This window comes from Mastigoproctus giganteus, chromosome 14 (genome assembly GCF_048544385.1).
Source record: "Mastigoproctus giganteus isolate SK-2022 chromosome 14, ASM4854438v1, whole genome shotgun sequence".
NCBI lineage: Eukaryota > Metazoa > Arthropoda > Arachnida > Uropygi > Thelyphonidae > Mastigoproctus > Mastigoproctus giganteus.
In genome coordinates this window covers 65,606,062-65,629,291 of record NC_143588.1, presented here as the reverse complement: position 1 = coordinate 65,629,291, position 23,230 = coordinate 65,606,062, and the positions used below count along the sequence as shown (strand labels likewise).

At 34.7% G+C, this 23,230-nt stretch overlaps 1 protein-coding gene across 3 annotated transcripts in view; it reads left to right on the top strand.

The window, feature by feature from the left end:
• LOC150075186 (galactosylceramide sulfotransferase-like) overlaps nt 1–23,230 on the top strand; it is a 47,043-nt gene that overhangs the window by 18,247 nt on the left and 5,566 nt on the right. For all 3 annotated transcript variants that reach the window (XM_090388642.1, XM_090388643.1, XM_090388641.1), the window contains exons 3-4: nt 8,083–8,145; nt 17,751–17,878. In XM_090388642.1, coding sequence (XP_090244768.1) covers nt 8,083–8,145; nt 17,751–17,878 — 191 coding nt within the window. The remainder of the gene's footprint in view (nt 1–8,082; nt 8,146–17,750; nt 17,879–23,230) is intronic.

Sequence of the window (23,230 nt, the reverse complement as noted above, 5' to 3'; positions counted from 1 at the left end):
AATGCACAAGTCAAGTAAAGTGAACATTTGCACTGTTTCAAGCAGATCCAGCAATTACCTTGCAAGGTTTGTGACCTTGGATGAGACATGGGTCCATCACTTTCATCCAGAGACAAAGGAGCAATCCAAACAGTGGAAATGCAGCTCTTCTTCCCCTCCAAAGAAAGCCAAGTAGATTCCTTCTGCTGGCATCATTGGTTTTTTGGGATGCTGATGGAGCATTCCTAGTGGATTACCTTCAGAAAGGCCTGAAAGTAACAGGAGCATGTTACACAGACCTTGAGGCTTTTGCATGAAAGCATCAAAGACAAATGCCAAGGAAAACTCAGCCAAGGAGTCTTGTTCCATCAGGACAAAGCACCTGCTCTCAAGTTGGTCATTGCTACAGCTGCACTGCATTGAGTGTGGCTTTGAAATCTTGGACCACTCCCCATATTCACCAGATCAAGCACCCTTGGACTTTCACCTGTATCCTAATTTGAGAATACCTGGCTGGCATCCATTTTCCCACTAACAGTGACATATTTGCTACAGTGGATACATTCCTGGAGGCCCAAGAGAAAATATCCTGACATAGTTTGATTAGTGTTTTTCAATAATACATCTCCCTATAAAAATATTACTACTTAAATCGTTAAATTATATAGACTAACAGCATAAGTGGTCAAGTTTATGAATTAAACTGATCTGATTATTTTTAAAGACAATTTTTTTTAATGATAACCATTAATTACTTATTGATTTTTGTGAAATTAACTGACTTGAAATGACGTGATCATTTCAAAATGACTTGCAAATATAATAGGCAAGTTGATAATCAACAATAATTGGAGAATTGTTTTAATTATTCATAATTTTCTGGAGGTATGGGAGCTTGTACTTTCAGAATATAGTTGGACTTCTATATAACGTAATTGATTTTTCACTTGAAAAAATTCGTTAAACAGGAATTTCGTTATAAAGAAATATGACCTTTCCAACAATGAAAAATACTGTAATTCAACATTCAGAAATATAGTAAATGATGGGAGATAAGTGAGAATAAATACATTTTAAAACAATTATTATTATTATTATTATTATTATTATTATTATTAGCCATATGGTACAAGGAAGCCTGAGGCTTATGTTGTACGAAAGAGAGAGAGAGAAAAGTAAAAAGATATCACCAAGAAAGAGAAGAATGATGATATCCAGCTCAGGACCCTGGGTGAGCCAAGCCCATACTCACCAGATGTGAGCCCATGGGGAAAATTAATTTTTTAATACATACATATTAAGAAATGACTACTTACATATGCACACAATACCTTAGTACACTTAAGAATTATTTCCTAAAATATTTGGTTATTTTTTTTTTGTACACTGGATTTTACTGTACATCGTTCCTAAAAATGTTCACATTTATTAAACACTCAAATTTTCTGGCACATTTTGTTCACACTGAAGGCCTCAATGCATTGTTTCATGTTTGGAAGGTTTAATATTGCCCTAATTTTCATCCAACTCATCATCGACATTGTCACTAGTTCTTTGAATAATCTCCAAAATGGAGTCGCTCGGATATTCAGCTACTATGACATCATTATCAACTTCTAAAAATTCCTCAAGAACAATTTCTCCACTGATCAAACTGCTCTCTCTTGGAATTCTTCCCAAGATTGCTCAATATCTTGTAGTTCATCCCTCTTATTGCTGTTAATTGATGTTTTAGCAAAACAATCTTAATCATTGTTTCCATCACATCTTGATTCCACGTTTTCGCCAACTCTGACATGCAAATCTATAACAGAATCTATAGGTTGGTTGGTTTCTATTTTCAGTATAATTTTTTTTTAACCCCTTATGTGAATAAGGGATTAAAAAAAAGTAGCTAATTTTCAAATTCTTAATAATGCCTTGGTCCACTGGCTGCAGATTAGACGAAGTATCCAGAGGGAAGAAAACAAGCTTCACACCTGTAAGTTTCGAAATTACCAAGAAAGGTGGGCAGGGCAGTTGTTGACAATCAATGTGATTTTTCTGTTTTCTTTCTATCGAAATTTAATCCACTGTTCAAAAATTTCGCTCGTCTTTGGGCTAGTAGTCCTCCATAATTTTATTTCAAAACTGTTTCTTTCCAATGGGTACAGTCTTCTTCGATTAAACTCCACTTTCACCAGAAATAACTTTTTCGAGTAAGCAATGCCACTTCTTTTTTATATTTGTCCAGCCAACCAGAACTGGCTTGGAATGTTTCATGCCCCAGATAAGATGTGTACTCCATAGCCTTTTCTTTTATTAATGGCCCTGATATCAGCATGTTTTGGTCTTGAATCAACTTCACCCACATCTTCTTATGGGCATAATTTCTCACGCTTCCGAGTGGGTTCCATTTCCTCACAGTTTGAGAATTGCAACATGGTTTTTCAGAAAGGTTGACAGTAGTGGCAGGGATACCAAATTTAAAAAAAAAATTTTTTTTTTTTTTTGCTGATGCTGTATAAACTTGCTTTCTTGCATCATATGCCTCTGCTAATGCTGTGAGAAGTATTAATAGTATTTATCCTCAAAGCTATAAACATTCATACCAGTGCTCAAGTTCCATAAATGTAAATTTCCAAAATGGATGACAGGTGAAGTAACTGTTTAATTGAGCAAAAGAAACAAGCATGGAATAGTTAGGCAATCACAGGATTCTGATTTTTATGAATATTATAAAAGAATATGTAACAAAGCCACTAAGGGGGTAAGATAGACAAAATCTCATTACGAAAAAGCACTAGCTAAGAATTGGGATATGGAATTCTCAATGGGTATACAAAAAAAAAAAATCTAACCAAGAATCTAAGAGTCAGCAATGTGGCATGTTCCCAATAGTGACTCTTTTTGTAACTGCTAAGTTATCTAATCTATGCCAATTTTGTCCAGATGTTTCCTCGAACCACTTGGAAGAATAGCACCAGTGTTTCAATTATACTACTTCAATAACAGATGATTTCAATGACAATTGACAAATAACAATCGATTTCTTATCAATTGTTATTTGTAATCAACTGTGCTGGACTTCAGTTTGTAGGTCCCAATATTTTGTAATTTTTTTCTATTTCTTTTCCTTCAATTTTGTTGTCTCCTGGGATTGCCACATTGAACAGTAACTTGCTTCTTCTCAATCATAGTGGTTGGGGTATGTCCCAGTTACTCATAAGTGGATTTCAAAATCCACTATTTTATAACAACAATTTAACATAATAATATATTATTAACAATATTTTATGTTTTCATTAGATTTTCCGGACTTATGTTCCCACCAGCTTTTTGCAGACTCTTTGCCATATTCATACTCTTTGCCTAAGTTCCAATGCAGCATTACTGCAACTTTCTTCTTCTTATTATTTTTTTAATTTAAGGCTGATATGAATAAAATTCTGACTGTTTGCTTCATTTGGCCATGCTAATACTTCTCCCTCACTAATTACAAAGAATTCTTTTTACATATTCTTATAAAGTTTTATATCTGTCTTTGCGGTGCATTAAATAAATTTTCTGTTTATGTGACCACCCAGGGCTAATTTACAAGATAGACTAAGACCTTGTGCTTCAAATTGACCACTTGGCTATGGTCATTTGTCTGACATGAACCCACAATTGCTTTTGTATTACAGGTGGGGCATATTATGAATATCTAATGATGAATAAAGCATCCATGCTATGAAATAAAAGGGATTACTTTTAATATTGGACTGTAAGAAAGGACATACATAAAACAAACAAGCAACAAATATATCCCAAAATATTTCATCGTAGTTTCTGCTTAAATGTTTATAGCTGTGCTGCCAGACTACAAATACTGCTTTCCAGATGAATAGCAGTCACTTGTTTGAGGTGCTACAAATGTAGCCTTTTTAATTTTAAGGGACCTTCATGACAAAAGTTTGAGAACAACTGATTTAGAAACAATACCAGCTTAAAGTAGTCTTTTCATCACTTCTATCATTCCTGGAGTCTCCAAAAACTTTTTTTTTTTTTTTTTGGTACCCAATACTTTTGGCGCCTCCGTGGGCAGGAGCAGCAGTGTGTAGCACACGCTTCTTGATTAGACCGGGGTTTGAGCCCATGACCACCAAATACGAAGGATGCAGAAAGATCAGGGAATGACCTCCGTATATCCCCGGAGCAATATGGCCTTAGTTTCTAATGCTCCTAAAAAAAAAAAAAAAAAAAGAACCAGACCAATACTTTTAAACATTAGTGTTCATATGCTGGGTGGAACAATTACCACTTATATAGCTCATTTAAATAATTTCACTTAACAAATTTTCATGTTTACGTACCTGATAAAGTTGAAAACAAACTCAAATAATGAAATACATGCTTCACATTTGTAAAGTTTTTAGTATAATGTCAATACATCAATATTCACATGGATTCCATTTTTTTTTTTTGTTAGATATCTTTAATTTTTTCAAGAATGACTGTGTAGCAATGTTATTTCCATATCCTTGTTTGAGTATCCCAGTGCATCAGCCAAGTGATAATTTTTAAAAGGATTAGAAAACTACATTACATTTTTTCTGTAGTTTTCAAAGATGAATTTTTAATTAATTTATTTATATACAGACTTCTCACACTCTCTAAATAATGGTGAGAAAGCTGAGAGTTACAGAATAGTAACAATAAATACAAAACTATATACAAAATTTAGATTAAGAAAACAGAGTAAGGAGCAAATTCTTATGCATAGATGGATTGTGTAAAGTCAATATTGTAATTATTCAATATCTGAAGGAAATGAAACAGAGGGCTACCAAGTAAGTGTTGAGTACAAGGAACAGGCAGTAACAAATTCGTTTTGTAACGAGAATTCAAATGGGGTATACAGTGAAAGGTATTTGTTCAAGAGGAGATGGAGAATCGATAAGAGTTCATGATATTGTAGACCAGTGGAGTAGTCATCTAGCATGAAGAGAAAAGATTCTGAAGGATTCACAAAGAGCTCCATAATTATGACGGTGAAAGGCAAGGCAATTTTGATAGCAGAAGAATTTAATGAATTTAATTTGAATTCTCTCAGGTCTGTACAATATAATTTATTAAGTCAAACTAAATGCAGCAAGGCATATGTTCAAGAGTATAAATTATCTATATATCGGTGTAAATACACCATAGATAACTCTTAAACGAAAACACTACGATAGTAGTGTAAAAAGGCATCATTTTATCTGTATCTCATATTGTGCACTTCCTTCACAACGAGTTGCCATTTTCAAGGTTTCTTTGGCCTCTAATCGGAGGGTGGGCAGGTACCCTGGTATTGCAGACAAGACAATCCAGTTGTGAAGATGATCCCACAATATGAGAGATGCCAAAAGGTGTACATGATAATGTTAAGTCAAACTAAATACAGCAAGGCATCATATGTTCAAGAGTATAAATTATCTATACAGGGTGTCCCAAAAATATTGGTACAAACGTTTAGGGGAGGTAGGTAACATCTAAAGCAATGTGAATCGCATAGAAACCCATAACCAGAAACGTCACGGGAAAGTAGTAGCAGAGGCACAAGAAGCAGAAATGACACAAGACAGTAATTAGTGGAAAACATTTATTTGACATAATATTAACAATGGAGTACAAGATGGATGCATTTCATGATGTTACAATAGATGCTCGAAGGTTCCACCATGAGACACGATGCATGCGTGACACCGACGCAGAGTGGTGCCTCCGTAGCCAGGTGGAAAGGAGCAGCAGTGCGTAGCACGCGCTTCTTGATTAGACCGGGGTTTGAGCCCGTCACCACCAAATACGGAAAGGTCAAGGAATGATGACCAAGGTCGAACACAGCTAGAGTTTCTTTGACAGTAGCAGCAGTGCAGACGAGTCTCGCCACGAGATCCATTTCCGTCTCCACAGGCGATTCATACACGATAGGTTTGAGGGCCCACAGAAAGAAATCGAGGCTCGATAATTCAGGTGAGCGTGGGGGCCAGGCAGTGGGTCCACCACGGCCAATCCATCGACGCCCAAAACGCCTGTTCAAATGGTCACAAACACCATAATGGGCAGGCGCCCCGTCATGTTGAAACCAAATGTTGCGTCTCACATTTGCTGGAACATCGTCAAGTAACCCTGGTTAGAACTTGTTCAAGAAAGATCTGATATTTAGCAGAGTTCATGCGGAATGGTAACAGGTATGGGCCGACTAAGCAGTCACCGACCATACCTGCCCACACATTTATTGCAAAGCGATGTTGTGCCGCATGGGGGCACACACAGTATGGGTTGTCGTGAGTCCACACATGAGCATTGTGCTGATTGAATGAGCCTTCCCGAGTGAAATAAGCCTCATCCGTGAACAAAACATAGGCTGGAAAATTCAAGTCTTGAACACTTTCTTGGAGAAACCACTGTGCAAAAGCCACACGTGCAGAATGATCTTGGGGGAGCAGTAACTGAACCCTTTTGCGATGAAAGGGGTGTAAGGAATCGTCGTGCCAGACATGCTGTACACTGCAACAAGACACTCCTAAGGCTAAGGCAGATGCAACGGCACGTGTGCTAGTAGTTGGATATTCTGGACGGCATTCAACACACTTTCTTCCATGGCGGGAGTTTGCCTCGAACGTGGTCTGCTCGCACTACTCCTGTTACCTCTAAATGACCCATAATCGCACAAATTTTGATGCACACGCACAAACAAACGATGGTCCAGTACATGTCTGTCTGGGAAGCGTTCTCCATAAATTCATTGAGCGGCTTGTCCATTGCCCTCTGCTAATCCATACACTAGGTGCATGTCTGCCAGCTCACAGTTCGTATATCGATGCATGCTCTTCGTGCGGCGACTACCGCTTGAATGAGTAAACCAGAAATTTTCCCTCTCGCGAACTGATGAACAGCGCTGTCTACCGACTTACAGTGATGTTTCCGGTTATGCGTTCCTATGCGATTCACATTCCTTTAGATGTTACCTACCTCCCCTAAACGTTTGTACCAATATTTTTGAGATACCCTGTATAATATCGGTGTAAATACAACATAGATAACTCTTAAACAATACACGACAACTCATTGTGAAGGAGGTGCACAATATGAGATACAGATAAAATGATGCCCTTTTTACGCTACTATCGTAATTTTTTTTTCATTTAAGAGTTATCTAAGGTGTATTTATGCCGATATTATATAATTTATTGTTGTACTATCTTTTATTTTAAATTTGTATTTGTAATCATAGGGATCTTCTGTACAAGTCGCGTATGATTTTGACAAAAACTATGCTAATCTTGATTTTATCTAATTAATAAAATAATAAATAATTTAAGGAGAAAGAGAGACACACTGGTTTTTTGCTTCAGGCCCCAAATTTTGTTAAACTGGTAGTGATGTTGAAAATACAAACAACAAATACAAACTTGTGTGATGTTGAAATAGTAATAAGAATTGCTAGATTATATGTTGCCACATATTGTCTAGCAATCCTTATACCAAAGGTCATTCAAATGGAAACCACTAAAGTTAAAAGATACATTTCACAAACAAGGAGCACATGCATATTAATCTTCAACATAGTCCCCATCGCATTCACCTCATTTCCTCAACTTCCTAATGTACAGATTTCTCAAGAGAAGAAAGACAACATTATCATCTGTTTTTACATATACATTTTATTTTGGTTTTGCAGTTTTCATTTGAATGATCTTTGTAGTATTGTAAATATCCAAATTCTTCATAAAATTCATATCTACAGTGTGAAATGTGCATTTTATCTGATTCTATACCTGCATATAAATATACTCTTTTTCCGACATAAAAAAAAATCAGATATTTCACCCTTATCTCAAAAAGATGTAGTGGAAATAAATGCCAGGGTGGTGAAACCTTTTTCTTGTCAATTACAATATATGCCTGGGCCTTGATCATACTACACTGGTTATGATTCTGATTCAATAATTTCTCAGTGATTCAGTGACAGCTGTAGTAATTTTTGATTCATAAAGAACTATAAAATTTTACTGAGTACACCTTGTATGAGCATTTTTGCTCAAATGTGATGATTGACTTGCATGGTTTATTTATTTATTTTTTCTCTCTCTCCAGAACCTTCAGTTTAAACAAGGAATGAATAAATTATTCAGATGGAAAGAGAAAATAATCAGCTTGGTAAGAAATTTTAGTGAAAGACTTTTCCTTAAAATAGATTACAATATATTACAGAAAAATAACTGATTTTAATAATTAAGAAATTATATACAGGCATACCTCGAATAACGAATAGGATGCGTTCCACGAAATTACTTCGTTAAGCGAAACTTCGTTTTCAGAGGTAAAAATACTATGGCCAGAATAGGGATACGTTCCTACGTAAAGAAAATGAAAAGCTTTTTTTTTTCGAACAAAGAAAAGTTTTATTAAATAAACAGTCAACTTGCATACAAAGTGAAATCGCATTTTAAAATATGAGTCTAAAGTTGATTGCTTATGCTTTTTTTCTCTTTCATTTAACAGTTGCCTATACGGAGTTATTGTATTTAACACTGATCGCTTAACAATAAAACTTCTTCCTAAATCAGGATCATTTTCACTGAAAAAATTTAAAACGTTTTCAGTGTCATTTAAGCACCTTATTAAATCTTTGGTTGTTAACACTTTTTCGGCAGGAACTTCTTTAACTTCGTCTTCATTATCTTTGTCTTCGTTGCTAACAAGGTTTTCTAAATCTTCCACTGAAAAACCATCTTCTGCATTCAATAAATTTCTAACATCCTCTTCATCGACATTTTCGAAACCTATTGATTGAGCCATCTGGATAACTTCATTTCTAATTTCTTGGATGTTATTTTCTTCTTCTACTACAACTTCTGGCCATATTTTGCGCCAAACTCCATTTAAGCATTTCTTAGTGACTTCTTTCCGAGAACTATCAATGTTTTTAATGGTGCAGTTTTTCCAAAAAGTTTTAACTGTCATTTCCTCTTTATCCTCTAGTTCAGTTAAATTGCTTAATGTTCGACGCAGATAATAAGCTTTAAATGATGCTATTACTCCCTGATCCAATGGTTGAATCAGGGAAGTTGTGTTTGCTGGAAGAAACACAACTTTGACAGGAATGCATGTGTCCAACGTGTTAAGATCAGTAGGATGTCCCGGAGCATTGTCTAACAACAAAAGATCTTTTTCTTCAAAGTTGTTTTTTTGACAATACCGTTTTACTTCAGGACAAAAGTGGTTAACAAACCAATCAGTAAATAACTCCTTGGTAACCCACGCTTTTCTATTTGCTTTCCACATTACAGGTAAATTCATTTTTATGTTACCTTTTAACGCCCTCGGATTTTCTGAATGGTAAACTAATAACAATTTTAATTTATAATCGCCAGAGGCATTTGATTCAAAGAGTAACATTAAACGGTCTTTGGCTGCTTTGAACCCAGCAGCTGATTTTTCTTCAATAGAAATGAAGCTTTTTGTTGGTAGCCGTTTCCAGAACAAACCGCTTTCGTCAACACTGAACACCAAATTTGGTGGAAAATTTTCACGTTCAATTATTTCCTTTAGTTTTTCTGGAAACTTATTTGCAGCTTCTCCTGTTAATTTTACACTATGAATCCTGGCCCGTTTTTTAAATTTCTCGAACCAACCACGAGAAGCCCCAAAGGTTTCCGTAATCTCTTCAGTTTGTTTAGATTTCAGGTGATTAAACTGGAATTTGTTTTATGTTAAATGGGGCTTGAAATTGCGGACTTCGTTATATCGAAGCTTCGTTATCAGTGGTAACGTTAACCGAGGTATGCCTGTATATAAAAAAAATATATGCCTCTCATGCTTGAAAGGCTTGAGTTACAAATGCTTAATATATGTAATTTGGTACAAGATTTTTGAGATTGATCAGTAGCGGGTAAATTTTTTTTTTTTTTTTTTTTTTTTTTTTTTTTGGGCAGTAATAATATCAAATGTTTTGACTGTTAAATATTATTTTGATGGATTAATGTTTATTACTGTGTAGTGCAAAACAGTGCAAGTGATCAAGATTACAGTAATAGCCATATAGTGAAAGGAAGCCACAGGCTTCTATTGCACTGGCCAGGGGGGGGGGGGAAAGAAAGTAAATAAGAAAATACAAATTACATGCTTCCCTCCTCACACAGATAACTATCCAGTTAACCTTTGAATTTATTCAAACTGTCAACCTCAACTACCTGTGTAGGCAACTTGTTCCAGCAATCAACAACTCGCTGGCTAAAAGAAAACTTCCTACAATCTAGTTTAAACCTCTTCTCCTGTGATTTGAATTTATGCCCCAAAGTTCTGGAATTCTCTGTAACAGTGAAAATTCTGTCTTCTGGTTGCCAAGCTCTGTAGCTCATGTACATGGAGTCTTTCCTCATATGGAAGCCTTTTTTCCAAGCTCACCATGTGAGTTGCCTGTTTATGGACTCTTTCAAGAAACTAAAGTCTCTTTTTTTCAGACTTTATGACTTCCGTATGTCTACAGGATAATGTTCGATAAATCATTGATAGGACACCATGGGCTTTTCTGGCTATCTGTTTACACTGCTCAGAAAACTTCATATCTGTCCACATTATAACTCCTAGATCCCTTTCTTCCTCTACTGTTTTTAATTCAACCCCACCAAGTGTATAATTAATTTTGGGGCTGCTATTCCCCAAGTGTAAGACTGCATTAAAACATTGCTGCCACATTTCTGACTATTCCTGCAGCCTATTCAAGTCATCCCGAAGGAGCACTGCTTGGTACTGATCATTAACTACTCTACCAGTTTTTAGGTTGTCTGCAAATTTTGACATCAAGCTTTCTATCCTATTGTTGTTGTTTATGAAAATCAGTAACAACAGTGGTCCAAGAACCGCTCCTTGGGGACCCCACTTCTGACTTTACACCAATCTGAAGAATATCCATTAATCACAACCCTCTGCCCTGCAGCCATCCATCTTAGAATTTTTCCAGTAATTTTGTTCCAGCTTATACTCCTATTTCTTCCTTGTTTAACCTATGATGAGGAACTGAGTTAAATGTCTTGCTAAAAATCCAAATAAACTATGTTGAAATTGTTCCCGACATCTAGCACATGAGTAACTGTGCCAAAATAACTTACTAAGTTAGTTAACTATATAGTATCGATGTAAATACATCATAGTTAACCCATAAATTTGAACTATGTAAGTAGCGTAGAAGGCATCGTTTTAATTGTATCTCATATTGTGGTTGCCTTGAGATACAATTAAAACGATGCCTTCTACGCTACTTACGTAGTTCAAATTTATGGGTTAACTATTTGTATTTACACCGATACTATATAGTTAATTACCAAAACCCATAAGAATTATGCCTTGTGCATTTCATTTTCAAATTAAGTTAGTTAAATATGATTTTCCAACAAAACCATGTTGTGTGTTATTGAGAATGCCATATCTATCTAAATATTCCTGAATTGCACTCTTAATCTTTGCTTCTAAGATTTTCCCTACCACTGAAGTCATAATAACCAGTCTGTAGTTACTAACTTCGCTCTTAAAACTGCTTTTTTATATTGGTGATATGATACTTCTCCAATCCAATGGAATTTCTTCTGGGTCTAAAGATACCCTAATAATTAACTTCAATGGTTCAATATACTCCCTAGCAGCCTCCTTCAAAATTACTGTGTATATGCCATCAACTCCAGGAGCCTTACTTGCCTTTCTGCTCGAAAGTTTTTCTAATAAACAATCATCTGTAATTTCGAAATCATTAATTTCATATATTATGACAGCCTCACTTGCATAGCCTCTTCTCAGCATGAAAGGTATTTCTTTGGTAAAGACAGATGCAAAGTACCTGTTCAATTCATTTGCAACATCAGCTGGGTTGTCTGACTTTCCCACACCTGGTCGTTGTGTCTAATCTGATTCATTTTTTTCTTCCTTTTTTTTTTTTTTTTTATGAAAACCTTGGGTGGCTGGATGAAGGTAGAAAGGTCATAAGGATGCTCAATAAAAATATCCATGGAATAAAAATATCATTAATAAAAAACTAAACATCAAATATATAGTGAAATATTACAAAGTATTTTATTATATGGATGTGAGACTTAGACTTTTAAATGAAAGACAAAAAAATAAACTATTGGCTGTTGAGATGGATCTTTGGTGACGACTGGCAAGGAAGTTTAGGACTGAAAATTACGTGAAGGAATGAAAACCCCAAATCTGAGAGGTATTAGAACCTATAGTACTTAGTACCGTGCATGGGTTGGAGGTTGAGACTATTTCTTCCTTGTATTCATATACATGAAAAATTTCTTGCTCCATTTTTAGCTAGTGCTTTCTCAGATGCAGCCATGGCCTCTCTAACCTTAGCTCTGGTACTATTAAAAATCAACTTGTAGCTGTTGTCTTGAGTACTTTTCATTGCTCTGTAACTATCCCATACTACCTTTTTCTGCTTATTTGAGCCAGCTCTGCATTCATCTATTCTCCTCCTGCAATATTCTCTTTATGTGGGTAGCTTGATTTGCTGATCTGAATTCAGTTTCAAAGCACATCGTAGTTCCAGAACGGGCCCAATTTCAGTGTCTAAATTTGTGTATGTCCTGGAACTATTTTATTATTATTTTTTTTAAACAAAAATAGCACTAGGCACTGCCATTGTTCTGCTCATTGTTCTTGTGCTTATTCCTTGCAAAAGTCAGATTACATCACATTTCCTGTTAGTTTAAAAAAAAAAAAAAAACACATGACCAGATTTCATTTGTATCACTACTTCCTTGCAGTATTTCCTTGATGTACTAACATCTCTGCTCTTCTCTTTGTGCTATAAGAGGTGTGGCTGTTAAACAGCAAGACTGCACATACAGCTACTACATAAAGTGGCACCTGTGAAACAAAGGCACAGCAGCTGACTTTGAACTTTCTCTCCTAGTTGTCTGCTTAGTCACGTTTCAATATGCTAATTCACTTTATAGTGAGACAGCTTTTCATTACCTTGTGTTTTTGTAGTTTTCTGGAAAAATGACAGACAAAAGAATTAAACAATGAATCAACCTTAAAAAAACACCAACTGAAAGTTGTTGTTACATCAGGTTTATGGGGAAAATACTATGCTAAGAGTTCACATGTTTGAATGGCATAAAAGATTTTTAGAAGGAAGAGAGAATGTGGAAGAAGATGAATGACCAAGCTGTCCAAGTATTGGTGAAAATATGGACTGGGTAAAGAGATTGATTAGAATTGATCATGGTTTGAGCATTGAAATAGTTGAATCAGAATTCAATATGGACAAAGAAAAAAATAAAAATTTTAATTGAAAATTTATGCATTAGAAAAGCATGTCACATGATGGTGCCGAAAATTTTGAATGGAGATCACAGAATGAGAAGACTCCAGGTTTGTGAATGTTTCAAAAAAAAAAAATTGAAGAACCAGACTTTCAATAATTACTTGTGATGAAAGTTAGCTGTTCTAGTACAGCCCAGAAATTAAAATACAGTCAGTGCAATGCAAGACAAAACAATCCTCCAGATCAAAAAAGCAAGAATATCAAAAATGAAAACTGTTCTTGTTTCCTTCAATGTTAAAGGAATTATTATAGCTGAATTCATCCCACCAAATGAGACTGTCAATCAAACATACTACATTGAAGTTCTGAGAAGTCTGTGTTTAAAAAAAAAAAAAAAAATTGAAGGAAGGGACCTGAACTGTGGAAGGATGGTTGGATGCTCCATCAAGACACTACTCCAGCACACAATTCTTTTTGACAGTTTCTGGCCAAAAAACAAATCCCTGTGTGTGAACCTGAACCCTACTCAGCAGACCTAGCTCCTTGTGACTTTTTCTCTTCTCTAAACTGAAAAGTGTACTCAAGGGAACCCATTTTCAGTCCATTGAAGATATTCAGAAAAAACCAACCAAACTGTTAAAAGGGCTTATTAGAAGATGACTTCCAGAAATGTTTCTGTACTTGGAAGAAATGTATGGAACAGAGTGTACGCTCAAAGCAATTATTTCGAAGGGGATAACTTGTAAGGTATGAAATATTTCATTGCACGATTTTATTTATTAGCCCCACTTTGTATAATAACTAGACCCAGGAAGCAAAAATTGAATCCAAAGTGGAAGGATTAGACTGGGTTAAGAAAGTTTCTTTCAACAAACTTTTCTGTGAACTCTTGACTTAGGATAGAGGTATTTTTTTCTCTTCTCCTTTTTTACTATCCTAATAGTTTTTTTTTAGTCATTTCATAAAAGAAATGAAGTAACTGTAGCTTGCTTTGCTGTTAAAATCGGAAAATTTTTAAACTTCTGTCAATTTTTGCTTAATTTCATTCTTTGTGTGCAGTTAACAAATTATTTTCTGTGTTATACAAGGTATGGCAATAAATTTTCCTTCACTGGTGTTGTTGCAGTCATGTTCGATGAGTTTGAAAATGAACAGAAATGGTATATCTGCAAAAAGGCCTCTAAGGTTGGGGTTATACGTACCACAAGTTTAGACAAATACACCAACTGTTTAAATAAACTGATATGTGCTGTGAGCCTGATATTTAAGGTTGTGTCGCTTGAACTTCATTATTGTTGAGAAAGGAGGTGGATGCCCCCGAAAGCTTCAATGGTGTTTTATCGCTTTTAAATTTAAAATTTGTAATGTATTTTAAATTCATCAATTCATTTTTATTTGTTTTAAAGTAAATCAGTTTTTATTGTATCATTTCAGTATACTATTCAGCATTATTTTATCATCAAATCAGTTTATTTAAACGGTTGGTGCATTTGTCTAAACTTGTGGTAGAAATGGTATATTGTAGTTCAAACTTCCTCCAATAGATGGTGGTACAGATATTGTCCAGTAGGCTGACAGGTTGCAAGTAACAACCAGTTTTGTTAGTAGTATTGATGTTTCGTGTCACAATTTTTGCAATTGGAGTAGCAAAGCAATATGAAACTTTGCTTTAACCTGGGAAAATCTGTAAGAGAAACGTGAAATGTTAAAAACTGTTTATGGTGATGAAACATTAAGTCGTATCAGTGTATTTGAACAGTATAAGTGGTTCAAAGATGGATGCGAGGATGCTCGCAATGACCAAGGAAGCTGGCATCCATCAACCTCTCAAAATGAGGACAGAGTTGCAAAGGTCAGGAAATTATGTCAAGAGATCATCATTTGACCCTCAAAATGATGGCTGAGTTGGAAATAAGGAGATCAAATTTTGCAAGAAGATTTACAGAAAAGGAAAGTCTGTGCAAAATTTGTCACACAGCCTCATGAATAAGCAGAAGCAACAAAGGGTGTCATAATGTGAAGAATTTATCCAGACTTTTCAAGACAATCCTAATTTCCTTGACTGTATTGGCCCTGGAGATGAGTGTTTGGTGTTTCAGTATGACTCAGAGACAAAGTATCAGAGCATGCAGTGGACTTAAATCATCACCAAGGCTCAAAAGGTTTCATTTACGGAAGTCCAGGATTAAGACAATGCTGATCTTGTTTTTTGAAAAACAGGATGTGATTCACAAGGAATTTGTACTTGAAGAGGAGAGAGTCAATGCTGCATTCTATATACATGTGCCTCAAAGACCATAGAGGTGCATTTCCTTGGTGAGGCTGCAATTTCAAGGGAAAGGCAAATGGTCCTTGTTGCACAACAGTGCCCTCACCCATTCCACACTTGTTGTGAAGACATTTCTGATGAAACATGGTGTTATACAGATCAACTTTGAACCAGAATTACTAATCGGAAAGTTTTTAAAATGCAATTGTACAACTGCCAACTTCAGAAAACATTCAATGATTTTGTTTCATGCAGTCCAAATTTGGACTGGAAAGCAAATTGATTATTAAATAAATTATGGAAATCTTTAAAGATAAATTGATGAAGATGAAAGAGTATCACAATGTTAAGTATTGCCATTTTCACCAGTTAGAGATGAAGATTATGAGGGACCTGAAGGTAATGAGGCCATTATCTAAATATGTACATATGCTAGTGAGAGCAATATGGAATGGAGTCTTACTTATGGATTCTACTCTAGATGCACTGGCTACTTTTGCTGTTTGTTTAGAATTTCACTGTTTATTAATTCACTGTATATTTTTAATAAGAATTAACATAAGAATGTTAATTTGAACAATCTGTTATCCAATATCAAAGCCAGCTTTGAATATACGCTTGTTCACACACTCTGTGGTGAGGTAGTCAGCATGATACATTGCTATATGCTACTCAGTTGCAGATGTGTGGGTTCAATTTTCATCAATGACTGAAGGAATTTCTACAAAGTCCTTTTAGTTAAGTGTCGAGCTGATTTTTAAAGTAGAGCATAGGGATTTTTTTCCCCATGAGTTATTCCACATTTTTCAGCTTGCACAACATAGATATGCGACTATGAACACACATTTCTACAGACATAATACACTTACAGTTATGAGCACATCCTTGAGGGGGGGGGGGGGCTGTTAATGCCAGTAATAATATTGGACTCAAGTTTTGCATCTACAAAGATAAATCATATCATTTGAAAAGTCTCAACAACAACCAGGAATCAAGTTTATGATAGCCAGAATTTAATTGGTTAATTTTTAAATAGAAAATTAAGCAACTGATGCATTCGCATGAATGACTAACTAACATTGTAAATCGGAATATTATAAATGCACCAATACCAGCTGCAACAGTAGTGTAATGGATAAGAACACTTTCAGGTGTGTGTTTTATTACTTTGGGTAAATGTTGTGCTTAAATCGAGATGTAGGTTTTTTTTTTTGCAAACTATTCTGCTATTCATTTGAGTGAAAAATTTGGAGAGAGAGAGAGAGAGAGAGAGAGAGAGAGAGAGAGAGAGTCAACAGAAAGGGAATTCACTGATTAAATAACTAACCAATGAATTAACTGATAACCTCACTTTTGACCTTTATAACCAACCTCCACAGCATAATGCAATCCACATGGATCACAAATATCAGAGAGAAGTCAATCATAGATCAACATACCTCTGGATAAAATGACTTTATATATGTGTTGAAGTATGCTAAATGTGTAATCACAGCACAGACTCTTAACATATATAACACTTGTTCTCAAATATCTTTGAATAATAGCTGACTTTTCAAAAATATTTACTATCAAATTAAATCATCACAAGGCAGTACACTTTAAATCTTACCTGGAAGTATGTCGGATTAAGACAACTTGTGTCATTATATTAATGGATCAATCTTATGGCCTGTATTTTATATAAAATAATTTTATTATTTCAAATAATAATTCTTGCTTTTGCAATTTTTATTTTACTGACATTTTATAATTAGTCAACAGTCAGATGAAAGCTTTAATGACACCATGTAATGGTGTGTAATATTTTTCAACCACTTCTAAGACATATTTCGAAGAAATATGGTAGTACTGAAATTATAATGTTAAGAGCTTTTATAATAATTACATTATGAATTGTTTTCCTTCTAAGTGAAATATATAGAAAATTGTAATTTTCTAAAAATTTGTTTTTTCACAGTATTTTGTTATCTTTGCTAAGTTTTAAATAAAACTTGCAAATTATTTATTGCATTAAAGCATTTTCTTTATTTTTGATTACAATATGCCTCCTATCCACACCAAAATTTGAATACGACATTCAGAATCAATTTAAGAAGTTAGTCGTCATATAACTTTGTTTTGATATATGGATTCATGCAGATGCAAATTTTAACTTCACTCAATTCCTTAATGTATATATTTTACTAATTTGTATTATTACTTTTTGTATTTGTTTAGCTACCCTACCACAGATGTAATGCATCAAGACTTTTGTTGTACACTGCCTTTATCATCACATTCTTTATCTTATTTTCTTTCCAATTTCCTTATAAGTTTAATGGAACTACAAATGTAAAGAGATGCAGGTAAGTTTCTTTTCCATTCATCAATAAGAAGGAAATTGGCAAAATCATTGAAAATTTCAATGGTTTTGCCAATTTTAGAAAAACATCTTTCTAAAATATTGTTTTCAATATTGTGAGGAGTGGAGTAGTCACATTATATTCTAAATAATTTTAAATATTGAACATATATTCATTGGACAGATTAGTAGGAACACTTATTTTGAAATCTCATTCTCATTTTTCTGTCATTTATGGTACATTTGTGAAGAAGAAATGGATAAATGATGTTATTTAACTAGTTCAATATGATGTGAAGATTTCTAGACAAGAGCACATCTCTTTACTGGTATTTACCATGACTTCTAAACCCTCCTTGCTATACCTGAAATTATTACAAATACACTTAATTCTTGGTTAATTAGATCTTAAATATTCTTTTAGTGGCATGGTGTGCAAGTATATCACAAACTGGAAATTGGTGAAATAATGGACAATTAAACCTGCATGGAGTGTAATCTGCTTTTAATTTCTTAAAGAATTATTCTCAGACATTCTGTGGTATTTCCTGTACCACTTCTTCAGAGATTATAAATTTACCAGTTCTGCTGTCTTTATGGCCACTAAAGAAGTGGTACAGGAAGTATACCATGAAGTGTCTGAGAGCAATCTGTAATTCTTTAAGAAATTAAAGGCAGATTACACTCAAAGCTCATTAATTCACCAATTTCCAGTGCTTGGTTAACATACTCGGTGTATCCATGGGGTAACTGTACATTAAATTCCCACATACACTCATGTAACTTGCTGAGATAAATTCCTGAGGATTTGGAAATAATTTGATTTTCTTTTAAAAAAGGAAATACAAATAAATAAAACTACTGTACGTACCTGATAAACTAAACCTGTTTTAAAAATTTTTTGGCTAAGGTAAAGAAAGCCGACACAAGAACCAAGGGAAACTTATACTGGGCAAACTCTTTTTCCCACTACTGCAGTTTCTCCCTGCATTCTTGGTAAACAGATGGTGCGTGTTATCGGTAGTGGCAGAAGAAGTCAACAATGATGTATTGATTAGTTTTTTCTCATTATTAGAAGCAGATTATTGGAGTTAATGAATGGGCTGAAATTTACTTACGGGTACACCCTCCAGACTGCCTCAGTCTTAGGATGTTTATCCCCCCCCTTCCCGCTGTTTTAACCCGATAGGAAAATGACTTCTACTGCCACTACCGATAACATGCACAATCTGTTTACCGAGAATGCAGGGAGAAACTGCGGTAGCAGGAAACAAGTTTGCCCAGTATACATTTATCAAAGTTTCCCATGGTTCTTCTGTTGGCTTTCTTTACATTTGCCAATTTTTTTTCAAAGAAAGCTGACAAGTTGCCATTTTTTCATCATAAAGAATCTTAAAGCAAACAGTGACATCACAAAGGCATCTCTGACAAATTTATTGCTTCTTTCAGTATTGGGATTGGAATCTTTTGATTCCTGTTTTCTCTTCCACCTTCATCACTGTTTGTATTTTGGGGCTCAGGCTCTTTGAAGGAGTACTGGAGATTTCACCATAACTATCACTTTTTTTTTTTTTTTTTTTTCAGTTTGCATTTGTGATTGCAACTCTATCAAATCATTGGTCTTGAGATCTTCTTTGTAAGACCCCAACAACTCGTTCACATCCTCAGTATCCACTTCCAGACTAAGGCGTTTCATCACATCTAAAATTTCCTTTATGACATATTTTTTGGAAATCATCATGGTCATGGACAGACTATAGGCAAAGTTTTCAGTAATCCCTCTTAGTGGATTACTTAATCTCTTTCCAGCTTGCAGCAATGTTCCTCACTGCCATAAGGACTCTGTTACTCTCTTTCCAAAACTGCATAATAGTTGTTTCCTTCCTGTCAGCAGCAGCAATAGTCTGAGCTCCTAAAACAATATCGCTTAAGCTGAAAATTACCCCTTGTTCTTTACCTCTTGACTTTTTTCTTTTTCACCTCCACTGATTCCAGGGGCACACTCATTATCTTTTTTTTTTCTCTTTTCACTCATCTGAACCACACAGTACAAAGCAATTCTACAAGTTGTTTTTCCACTAAAACTATGAAACTGAGAACACATAATGAGGCAGCAACGTGCTTGACGCTGCCGAAACAATACTGAAAGTGAAGCCAAATGCTTTCAGTTTTAATTAGAGTTCTAAAAGGTATATTAGTTACTAATCTCATAAACTGAATAAATTTTCTGTTCATATTCCAGACAATCATAGTAATAAGAGTATGCAATTATTGTAGTCACCTACTAGGATCAAAGTGTGCCAAAGATGCAAAACTGCATAAATACAGATATGTGTCACTGGATGCAAAATAATCAAGCATTAGGTATTTTACTTTTTCTGCACTGAAAAAAGCTAAACTTTACAATTTTTCAGTGTCCTCCCCCTCTTCCCAAGCAGCTGCTAATTCTCTACAAAGCACATACCTATTATGGAATATTATTCCCAGTCTGTGCAAAACTTCTTTTAACCTTCTAATTGCTTTCCAAAATAGATCTGCCATGTAAATTGATGATTTTTCTCTTAGAGATTTACTCTACTCCCCATGATGCTTCATTCTATCCAGAATGTTTCAACAAAATTATAATTCATAATACAAATTTTTTATATATATTGATAAAAATAATAGGTTATAATCACATTATTGAACAATTAAGCAAGCAAGAAAAAGTATTAAATTATAATTATTAAACTGGGTTATCGATTCGGGCCACTACAGTTATGTTAGAGATACCTGTCAACCATAATGAAATATAGACATGTTTATTTTCACTGTATTGGGTAGAGTTGCTGACCTGTCAATTGTGTAATTACCATGGAAAAATTGAGAATGCCAGCAAGGAGATAACCTGAAATTAAATTAGATTAACATAATAATGATAGTACCTAAAGTAGTGGGTCCTAGTGCTTTAACTACTTCTGCAGAGGGTCGGCAGCCAAAACCGTAGGAGCCACCGCAATAAGCAGAGTCTTTGTTTCTGTTATGATGTATATATGTGAAACGTATACATCATAGTTGACCTGACAGAGACCAAAAGGAAGGAATAAAATTAAAACATAAATAAGTATATAAAATAGAGTTAAAAGCTAAAATAATGCCAATAAATCTTGTTAAAGGAGAAATTAATGAAAGTTTGAACTCAAAAAGACAAAATACAGTATAAAATTTTTAAACAAAGTAATTGTAGATTATGGAATAAAGTCAGGTTAAAGCCAACTTACTGTGTGCTTGGACTGGAATCGGTGCAATTAGTTGCATGTGGTGGTTACAGAGCAACATCGGAGAACCAAAGATGAAGGCAGATAGCATATATATCAGTTGAAGTAACCCCGAGTGAGGAGTGGAGAAGGTGTGAAATTGTCAAAGTGAACCGTACCCATGTGATGGGGAAGTAAGCAATTAAACAGATGAGGCAAAGGGAAAATAAATGACTAACAAGGTAGTGTAGAAAAGACACTAAACTTTGTTTAAGAAGAAAAAAGAAGCGATAGCATCTTGATATTGCTTTCGGCCAGCCTAATAGTGTACGAGAAATAAGTTGTAGTAATTAAGGACAGTAGAAAGAAATATAGTTGTGCTTGGGTTGTCCGGGGTTGCTAAATCCGTACTATAGTCGGTCCCTGGACAGATGTCTGACATGAAAGAGGCTAGGGGGTATATAACTATACATTATGTACAGGCCTGAAAGTAATATGTGATCAAACAGCAAATATGTTATTTATATCAAAGTTGTAGTTTATGAGTTTTTTTGGATTTTATAATATTTATTGCTTTTTTGAAATGACAGAGGAAAGCTGCAGGGAAATTATTGCATAGCAATTTATTATGGAGTAGTTTGATGTCAGAAAAAAAGACTTGCTATTGCAATTCTGATGCATTGGGAAAGTATTATATTAGCATGTACTTTTTTAGAAATGTTAGAGTGCCAATGGGTAAAACTGATTACGTTAAAGCTAAAAGCATCTCTTTTATTATAATGTTGATTGTGGTATGAGGGCTGTTGATATTGATATCCAGGTCTAAGTAATTGGCTGAAAAGTCATTATTATTTATTTTCTCCAGAGTAAGTTCTGAAGGGTAAATACCAGCAAAGTCCTGTATAAATGTAGGGTAGTTGAATACTAATAAGTCATCAATATATCTGTAAAGTTATGTCTGAGGGTAGAGAGGTCTCAGACCAGTATAGATATAGGTTTGCTAAGACGCAGCTAGCAGTGCTACCCATAGGGGTACCTTTTTGGTTTGCAAGTATACAGATTTGCCATCCAAAATGTAGTTATTGGAGACAGAGATTAATGAGATCATTCCAATAAACTGAATTACAACCAATAATATGTTTTATAGTTATTATAAATTTCATTCAGGACTAATTTTAGGTTGGTTAGGTCTATGCTGGTGAATAGACTATCGAAGTCAAAAGTTTGCATATGAGTGATGTTGTCAGTATTCAGAGCATTAATAACTGGTATATTGTTATTAATTATTCTACTATCAGGAAGGATGTCCATGATAGGTTCAAGTAACCTTTAAGTTTTTCCAGGTTTATGGGCGTAACTCGATTTGCAGGAGGTAATAAACCTAAAGCCTGTAGAGTTTTTGTGGAACTTGGGTATGAAATAAATATAAAAAAAATTGTAGTTATGAAAGCTGGTTTTAAGTTTCTTGCTGAAAGTAGTTAACTTCATTTGTAATGATACTGCTGTTGTTAGTGATGGACTTGTAGGTGGCACTGGAATTCAGTTCTGCATTTAATGTTTAGAAATAAAAGGCTTTACAGATTATGGCATAATTGCAGGAGGCTTTATCAACAGGGGTGATGATAAAATGTGTATACAGGTCCTACAATTGTTGTTTTAATGTGGAAAAATGAAATTTTAATCCTGCTGATGGTTGTACATGTGGCAATGATGACTTATAATGTTGTAGCATCATAGTTAGTACCGAATTAATCCATAGTTAGAAGGCTTCAATGGAGATTTTATGATGGTAAGAGGGCTTCAATGGAGATTTTATGATGGTAAGAGAGCTTAAAACAGAAGTTAAGCAAATCATGGTATAACTGTTTTCTGAAAGTTTTAAAGTATGGCCTATATTTGAAGCCATAAGACATGATGCTTTTGAGTTCCTTGTTAGGTATAATATCTAAATTGCCTGTTATGATATGGCCAAAGTATGCATCAATAAACGGTTGGAAATTGGCCTGATGGCAAATACATCCATTGGAAACGAGTTCAAGATTAAATTTATCCAAGTTAGTTGCTAGGTGTTTGTAATAAGGTGTTGCCAGGGTTTGTAACAAACCCTGAGCCCAAAAGGC